At 41.7% G+C, this 9,712-nt stretch overlaps 1 protein-coding gene across 1 annotated transcript; it reads right to left on the bottom strand.

Annotated features, from left to right (window-relative positions):
• Positions 1-615: 615 nt before the first annotated feature.
• Positions 616-1,715, bottom strand: LOC133440418 (zinc finger protein 239-like). The gene has a single exon (XM_061717676.1). It carries the CDS (start codon positions 1,699-1,701, stop codon positions 730-732), a length of 972 nt encoding a protein of 323 aa, XP_061573660.1. The 5' UTR covers positions 1,702-1,715; the 3' UTR covers positions 616-729.
• Positions 1,716-9,712: the final 7,997 nt, after the last annotated feature.

Genomic DNA, 9,712 nt, shown 5'->3' with positions numbered 1-9,712 from the left:
AAATCAATAAAAACATTTTAAAGGGGAAATAAAAGCAAATTGTATCTGACTGCACTGACTTCTGAAATCTTCATGGTTTTTTGTTTAATGCTGCAGATATTAAAGTTTATAAAATGGTGACAGATGGTTGGCTGTTCTGTTTCTGACGTGTTGATGGTTGCGTTTCTTCTTCTGTCCTTGTTTCTCTGAAGTTTCTTCATGTTTTTCAGAGGAACGTTGTAAAAACTGAACATGTAAATATATCAAACTTGGACTAACCTCAGAACGGAGTAGATGGAGAGAGTTTAACAACATGGAGCTGCAGATTAACTTTACAAAGAGAATGTGAGTGAAGAGGAAACAGACGGGAAAAAGAACGTATGAGAGAGGCTTTGTAGATGAACGAAATAAACTGTCACGTTTAAAGAAATTTCAGCACATACTAACAGCTCTTTATTTGCACCGTGGAGATGGCAAGTTACCAACAGCAACAAATAACGATTTTAAGAAGGAACAGGGATTCAAACAAACTCAATGCAGAACTTTAAAAAAAGTACACGACCACATCGTTCCCTCTGCGTCAAGTTGACAGAGAAGCATAAATCCGGGTTGAACCTGCAACCCTTGTGGGGAGGGGATTAGGCTCATCAGCCACAGGAGGTGGTGGTTGGACTTCTGCAGGTTCTTCTTCTGTGGGTCAGACAGGAGTGGACAGCTGCCCCCGGAGGACGACAACATGAGCTTCATTTGTCACGAGTCACCAGACTTCTCCTCCGGGTGATTTTTCATGTGACTCAGCAAATCAATTCTGCGGCTAAAACCTTTGTTGCACGTCTTGCACAAATATAGCTTCTCAGCCGTGTGCGTGTCTATGTGGCTTTTAAGATCTGATGATTCAGTAAAGGTTTTTCCGCAGGTGCTGCACAGGTACGGCCTTTCGCCGGTGTGGATCCTCGAGTGAATCACCAGGTGGGAACGTAGCCTGTAACTTTTTCCACATGTTTTGCAGATGTAGGGCTTCTCACCCGTGTGCATGGTTATGTGGCTTTTAAGATTTGATGATTTAGTAAAGGTTTTTCCGCAGGTGTTGCACACGAAAGGCCTTTCACCGGTGTGGGTCCTCGAGTGAACCACCAAGTTGTAATGTTGCTTGTAACTCTTTCCACATGTTTTGCAGATGTAGGGCTTCTCGCCCGTGTGCGTGGTTATGTGGCGTTTAAGATGTGATGACCTAGTAAAGGTTTTGTTGCAGGTGTTGCACAGGTACGGCCTTTCGCCAGTGTGGGTCCTCGAGTGAATCACTAGGTTGGAACGTTCTGTGTAACTTTTTCCACATGTTTTGCAGATGTAGGGCTTCTCGCCCGTGTGCATGGTTATGTGGCGTTTAAGATATGATGATCTAGTAAAGGTTTTGTTGCAGGTGCTGCACAGGTACGGCCTTTCGCCAGTGTGGATCTTCATGTGATCCATTAAAATATTACTTTCAATGAACTCGTTGCTGTCTGATGGGACAGCAGCGTCTTCGTGGTCACCATGTCGTCTCATTGGCTCCGGATCTGCAGTTTTACTGGAGTCTGAGTGTAAACTTTCAGTCCCTTCCTCATCTTTGTTTTGAGCTTCAGGAGAAGTGTGCAACAGCAGCTGGCCACAGTTTGGTCCTGGTTCACCATTTTCAACTTTCACATCAGCGACATTGACCACCTCTACGTCCTCGTGCTTCATCTCCTGACCGCTGGAGTCTTCCTCCAGTTCTGTAGTCTGTGGATGCCCTGGTTCGTCCTGGCCCGGGCTGCAGCTCCTCTCCAGGTTATCCAGGTGCTGGTCACTGAAAACCCCGTCCTCCTCCACCTTACAAACATTTTCTTGTGGGAGTTCTGGAATTACAAAAAGGGACAAAAGATGGGATTTTAACAAGTCAAAAGTGCTTCCCATTGTTGATTGGTTGGTTGTATTTGTGAAGTTTAAAGTTTGTCCTGAACTTTCGGTCTTCCTCTTCATCTATGTAGTATATTTGAAAAAAAGTGAATTACTCTGTGTGACCATTAGGCGGCACTGTGACTCTACTCTTGTGTTACTGCGTTGGCATCGAGACAGTTGAAGAATAAAGTTGTTGTTCTAGAATTGGCTTCTTCCGCGTCATATATAACATGGTGTCAGAGTAAAAACTTGAAGTAAAACAAAAATAGGAAGACAAAATGGAGCAGATGCAACCTCCGACCTCATTAAGTCTAGAAGGAAATCTAGCGGAAAGTTGGAGAGTCTGGATCCAGAGATTTGAACTGTTTCTTGTCGCCAGCGGAATCGACGAAAATTCTGGTGCAGTGAAAAGAGCCACGTTCCTACATGTGGCCGGGGACGAAGCAATTAAAAGGTATATAACACTTTTGACTTTGATGAAGACGTAGATGACTATGATACATTGAAAGAACTTTTCCGCCAACATTGTGAGCCAAGGAAAAATGTGACATATTTGAGGCACTTGTTCTTTATTCGATTGCAATGAATATCAGAGACTGTTGATGCATATGTGACTGATTTAAAAAAGAAAGTGAAAGACTGCGAGTTTGAGCACCTCACCGACTCACTGATACGAGATAGAATCGTGTGTGGAATCACAGATTACCAAGTGAGAGTACTGAGAGAACCGGACCTCACGCTAAATAAAGCAATAGACAATTGCAGAGCCAGTGAGTTGAGTCGGAGTCAGCTAAAAAGTCTACATGAAGAGGTTGAAATTCCTGTCAATAAAGTCACCAAGCAAAAACAGGAAAGTATCTGTCGCACTAAAAGATAAAATTAAAACAGAGCTGAATAGAATGGAAAACTTGGGGGTGATAACCAAACAGACAGAGCCTACAGAATGGGTCAATAGTATGGTGACTGTAACAAAACCGAACAAAGTTCGGATCTGTATCGACCCACAGCACACACATCATCATTGGGCTGAAGTCTATATTTGCAAGGCATGGTGTGCCAGATGAGTTGTTCTCCGACAATGGCAGACATCTGGTGAGCCAAGAGACGGTGGACTTCAGTGCTGAGTGGGGTTTCAAACACACTTCTTCAAGTCCCACTTTCCCACAGTCAAATGGCCAAGTTGAGAGAGCAGTTCAGACAATAAAAAACATGCTGACAAAAGCACAGGACAGTGCTGGTGACCCGTACCAAGCACTGCTTGAATACCGGAACACACCACTGAGTGGGGTTGGACTCTCACCTGCTCAGATGCTCATGGGAAGAAGGCTCAAATCAAAGTTACCTGTGACAAAGTCATTATTGCAGCCAGCTTTCTATAAAGATGCCAGGAGCCACCTCGTGCATAGACAACAAAGACAGAAACAATACTTTGATCAAAGAACCAGGACACTGTCTGACCTCCAAGTTGGTGAAAATGTGCGGGTTAGACAAGGCAACAAGTGGGAACCAGCCACTGTGGTAGAGAAACACATTCCTGTTACCTATCCACTTCGTGCCTTGTAGTCATGATTTCCATCGTCCTTCCCTTTTCTCCTTCTCAACGGTACATCTCCAGGTGGTCTTTGGTCTTCCCTGTCTTCTCTTCCCTTCTGGTGCCCAAGTCATTGCTATGTTGCAGTCGTTGTTGTGGTCCTGCCGCAGTATGTGCCCAATCACCTTCCATGTTCGCAACTTCACCTCATTGCTGAGTGGTCTCATATCAGCTCTTTCCAGAGAAACACATTCAGCCCAGATTATACATTATCAAAACCACAAGAGGAGAAATGTACAGGAGAAATCGCAGACACCTGCTCAAAACTAGAGATGCACCGATTGATCGGCCACTGATCCGGATCGGGCCAATAATGCCCCTATCGGTTTTGATCGGAGATCGGAAAATAGTTCAGAGCGGGCCGATCTGATGACGTTTACAACAACAAACACCGCCCGCGCGGGCATTCCTGCATCTCAGACCAAGCTGTCCTAAGGGGGCGTGGCCGGCCTCGCCGGTATAGCAGTTTTCGATGTCAGAAAAGGACAACAAATTTGCAGTTTGCAAAGTGTATGCTAAGGATATACCCCGAGGAGGAATGTTACTAAAGAATTTCAACACAACGAAGTTGATAAGACATTTGAAAGTTTTTCACACAAAGAAGTATTTTGAGTTTCGACGGAGCAGCTTGACCGGGCGGACACGTCTGTCCCCCCGGCTGTGAGCTGCTGCTGCTCCCCGGGGGCGGCGGCTATTCTCATCTCCGAAAACATCGGGTCAAATTTCTTAACAGGCGTTATTTGGATAAACTGAGCCCCGGTTGCGGATCTTAAAGGTTACCTTTATACCTGAAAAAATATTAAAACTTAAGAAAGTGCCATATTAACAGCGCTACAGCTGAAATTAAAACAGCTTTTGGCTCTCAGCTTCCTGATCAGGGTAGGGATGAAAACGAGAGGGAGTAGGAGAATGGGACAGGCACCTGGGCCAAGTGCCTTAGATTTCAAGTGCCCTAAAATCTCCCCCTTCTTTTTTAGGGGTTAGGGAAGAAAAGAAGGGCGAGTGGAGAAAAGCAGGGCGAGCGAAGTTGAATTGGGATTGGGCCTTAATTTCCAGTGACACCTGGTGACATCACACCAGAGCATTCGTATCACGTGGAGCAAGACACTCTAACAAGTGCTGGTCCAACTAGCTCTACTCCATACTGTTCCGCTGTACTGCATAGTCCAAGAGTAGCGACTGACAATGCTGTATCCAAGAACAACCCTGTGAGAACAACTCCCTGTGGAAGGCCTGTTAGAGTGACTTGGTGTTATCTGGAATAAAAAACAGAAAAGAAAAAAAAAGAATGGAACAAGTATGATGTAAATGTTATTGATGGAGCTGTTATGCGCTAATTGTGATCTTTTCAAATTCAGTCACAAGATTTAGGCATTGGTATGTTTTGTTGAAATTGAAAGTTATATTGTTATGCTTAAGTCAATTGTTTTTCCAATTGCTCCAAAGATATATGCAGACTTAATACGGATCTGTGATATTGGATGGCAATTTTGGTTGGTAAATTTAGTCTCATCAGGACCGTATTATTTACAGTGCCTTTAGTGTAAACTTGGTTAAATGTTGTAATGCTGTTTTCATAACTGTCATGTCCATATAATGCATAGAAACTGTTATGAGGAAAACAAACAAACTTGAGAAAGGGAGATGTAGTATATTTGAAAACAAGTGCATTACTCTATGTGACCTTTAGGTGGCACTGTGACTGTACTCTTGTGTTACTGCGTTGGTATCAAGACAGTTGAAGAATAAAGTTGTTGTTCTAGAAATGGCTTCTTCCGCGTCATATATAACGATCTAACTGGAGGGGCTGGGCAAGATGGCGGAGTGAGTAGTCACAACTTATTGAGCTCTCGGCACCAAACCTGTTTTGAAGAACATTTTGACCGTCAATCTGTGAAAATACGGCTGGCATAGTACCTTTGAGAAAATTAACACACTTCTGTCAGAAGACTGAACAAACACATCTAAAACGTCCAAAAAGACCGGACTAAAACGATCCAACGTTAACTGACCCGACAAGGAGGCTAACACTAGCTTCCCAGCTAGTGACCACGATTACAGCAGCGGGAAGGACTGCAACCTGCAAACAAACTTCGACTGTGAATTCCCACCCCTGCCTGTAACACCAAGTAAGCCTCCACTTCCAAAGAAACCATCTTTAATTCAAGCGAATAAAGAAATCGGGTTTGGCTCAGATGATGCGGCCCGCTCCTTGGCTGATCTTATTAATAGCAGGAGCAACACCCTTGAAAAAATGATGGAATCTGTTCGTAGCGAGATTAAAGTCCTGAACGAAAAGGTCATACACATTGAAAAGAGGGTGGAAGGAACGAGGACTCTGCCCTGAAAACCATGAACCAGGTCAGTGATTTGGAGCGCTACAGTTGTCGGTAGAACCTGCGGCTCCAAGATTTACCAGAAGACACGAGCGACCAGTGTGTGTCAGGCGGTTCTCCTGGAGGAAAAAGAATTGCTTCGCCATACCCTACGCCTACGGCATAGGCTCTGCGTCGTTTTTAAACGCAGAACCATAAATCAGGCTTTACAGCCAATAGGCATTTGCTCACAGCCCCGATGCGTTCAGGACAGTTGTAAAGTAGGAATTAAGGTGCGGGTATACTTCTGCGTCACACACACGCAGAGCACACGGCGCACCCGTGACGTCGTCACGAATCCTTCGGACTTCTCCGTCTCTCCATTTGGTCGCGGTGCAGTACCCCCCGCGGCCACTAGTTAGCGATCTTTTTCTGAATGGTTTATCCGACTTTTTCCGGTCACAGTAAATCAAAGAGATAAGGACAACTATTGTGCAAAAAACAAAAACAAAAAAAAAATCACATATAAACGAAGAAAAGAGCCCTGGAAGTTCACTACTGATTCAAACCGGAAACCGGAAATGCTTCGCTTTCAAACGAACCAATCACAGCCCTCTCGGTCTGCGTGTGGTCGGCGTCTCCTCGACGCGTAGTTACAATTTTCAGGAGGTGCACGTCAGAGACGGCGCATGTGACGGCGTGTCCTCTGCGTGTACAAAAACCACACGCCGTAGACACGGCGTCGTTTTGACGCAGAACCATAATTCAGCCTTTAGCCTACACAGCCTATATGCACGTATTTGTAATTTTACTTAATTGTTATCATTGTTTTAATTATTGCTGCAATGGTTGCAGTCATCATTAGTGTAAGTTTTTCCTTATCATTATAATTTGTATTTTAGTTGAACTTTTTCATTACCGGTACTCAATGTGAACTTACGGGTGGACCCCAGGAAGATTAGTAGCTGCTGTGCAGCTGCTAATGGGGATCCAATCAAATAAATAAATAAATAAATCACACAAGACGGGGCCCTATCATTGAGCTTGAGCTTGTGGGCCCCGGGGCCCCGCCCCCTAACCCCCCCCTCTGGCTCCGCTACAGGATCTGCCCCATTGTCCAAAACCTCTGGATTGATATATGTAATTTTATTGTTAACAATATTCAACAAGAATTTAAGTTGTTTTGGAGGGATGTGCTGTTTGGACTCTTTGACTTTGACAGGATTAAGGCAAAACCCAATGAAACATTCATTATTAACCTCATCATACTGTTGGCAAAATTTCACATTCACAAATGTAAATTTACACATAGAAAACCCTCTTTTGTTGCTTATTACAATGAGATCAAACAGCACATCGACTCCATTCAATTTTCTCTTCATCAAAAGGCGATCAAAACTATTAATATCTGTGCTCATTTTAATGTTTTCTTGTAAACTCTTATCCCCCCTGGCATGAAATGTGATTTCTATGTTCTGTTGAAGATATATAATTAGTAAACTTCATGTTTTTGTGAAATAAAGTTTTTGAAAAAAAAAAGAATAAATAAAAAAAAATAACAATCTAACTACAAGTCCTGCATATGAACTCCTTTATGAACATCCTCCAACGATCAGGTTTTTTGCCAGTGTCATCTCACATCTTACACGGAGCCACTGTGATCTACATGTTTTCTACGAAATAAACGGTTAAGTCTAAAGAAATGTATGAATCTGGTTAAGAAATGTATGGATCTGGTTAAATAAAAAACAGCGCAAATAATGTTCAAAGCAAGGAATAATCTACTACCAGAAAATATCAGAGGAATGTTCACTGAGAGAAAAAGGGGCTATAATCTAAGGGGAGAACTACATTTTAGAAAACATAAAGTAGGAACAACAATGTGCAGCATGTGCATATGGAACTGTGGAGACTCTGTGGAACAGTTTGGAGCTGGAAATGAAAAGGTACTAACATAAATCTGTTTAAAAAGAGATACAAAAAATTATTTATAAACAGGTACAGGGGGTTGCAAAAGTATTCACCCCCCTTGGCTTTTTATCTATTTTGTTACATTTCAACCTGTAATTGAAATATTTTTTGAATCTGAATTGTATGTGATGGATCTGCACAAAATAGTCTAAGTTGGTGAAGTGAAATGAGAGAAATATCTATAAAACAATAATTAAAAAAAATAAAACACTTAACATTAGCATGGAAGAGGAAATGGGGTAACGAGTGTGAGAAACAAATAAAATTATAGGGAAAAATGGTATATTATACTTGCTTAAGATATGTTTAGATATTTATGTGGATATTTATGTAGTATATATTATATGTTGAGAGGGATAGTTATAATTATGTAATATATGTTAGATATTTATTAGGTATGTAGCATATATATATTTATAGGGATATTTATGTAGTTATATAGTGTATATTTATATAGATTTATAAAATATTTGTATTTTCTATATATTGATATAATATTCATGTAATATTTATATTTTCTATATACTTATATGGATAAATATGTGGTAATAGGCATGTTTTACATAGTATTTATAGACTATATTTATATGGATATTGTGTAGATATAATAATAGCAATAATGTAAATTCATAGAGTTATAAAGGGGTAGGAACTAGGAAAAAGTGTAAACTTCTTCCTACTCCTTTTTTCCAACATATGTGAATATGAAGATGTTACTGTTTATTTTTTATTTTTTATATACATGTTCGAAATAAACATTCATTCATTCATTCATTCATTGATAAAGTGTGAAATATCAGTCTGGTCCAGAGTGTGAATGGAGCATGAAAGGCAGCACCAAGTAAACAGAACAACAAGTTAGTTCGGGATGTTTCCGAATCCCACATCAGCAGCTGCTTGAGCTGGGGAGTTTCCCATTTAGTTGTTTTGCTTCATCACCACGGCTTTTAACTGGAAACAAAGGGATCTTGTAGGAGTCATACTCATGTGTTCATTCATTCAACTTTCCAGGGTTACGTACCGACTCTGTGGAGTCTGATTTCAGGTTTCCAGGCGAGGTCCAACAGTCTGCGCTGACGGTCGAGCTCTTCTTCATACTCCAAGATGCTTTTTTCAAACACTGACAATATTTCTACAGCAGCTGCTGTTAGTCGCTGACCAATAAACTCTCTCAGATGATTCACCTTAGACATTGTTGAAGAGGAAAAAGAAAGGAAACAACAGAACCGTCCTCCTCAAAGGAATCACTGCTCTTCTTCTTCTTCTTCTTCTTCTTCTTCTTCAATGGCGTTTATTGGCGGTTGGCAAACCAACTTGAAGGTGCATTACCGCCACCTACTGGACTGGAGTGTGGAACACTAGACTAGCAGACAAAATAATAAAAAATAAATAAGAAAAGAAAAATACAAATAAAATAAATAAATAAAATAAAACAAAAACTAAATAAGGAAATCAAATCCTCTCCAGTAGCCCTGTATCTTTCAGATATCATCAAATGCTTGAGCATAACTCCTGACTCTGCTCCCAGCAAGTTCCCCGCATTTAAAGCCATCCTGGCTTCCTCTGCTGCTGCTGCTAATGTCCTTCTTTCACCTCATATCCTCCACAATCCAACAACACATGCTGAACACATTCAGCCTGCCCACATTGGTCACATCTGCCATCAGGGGTTTTTCCTATTTTGTGCAGTGTATTGTTCAGTCCTGTGTGCCCTATCCTGAGTCGTGTAATGATTGCCTCTTCCCTCCGGTTCCTGCCCCTCCTTCTTCCCAACCCAACTGTTTTCTGTATATTGTAAAGGTGTATTCCCGTGTCTTGGATGTCCCAGTATTCTTGCCACACTTTCCCCACATGTTTCTTGATTATTGATTTACCCTCTGCCCTACATCATGGAATTTCTGTATCTACAGTGTGTGATTTGAGTGTTTCTTTGGCCAGA

Source organism: Cololabis saira, chromosome 3 (assembly GCF_033807715.1).
Source record: "Cololabis saira isolate AMF1-May2022 chromosome 3, fColSai1.1, whole genome shotgun sequence".
Taxonomy (NCBI): domain Eukaryota; kingdom Metazoa; phylum Chordata; class Actinopteri; order Beloniformes; family Belonidae; genus Cololabis; species Cololabis saira.
Note: the sequence above shows the minus strand (reverse complement) of the source record. Positions and strands in the feature narration are given on the sequence as shown.

Bases quoted from the DNA above. Each gene is read 5' to 3' on its own strand.
- LOC133440418 (XM_061717676.1), bottom strand. From the start codon at position 1,701: ATGAAGCACGAGGACGTAGAGGTGGTCAATGTCGCTGATGTGAAAGTT.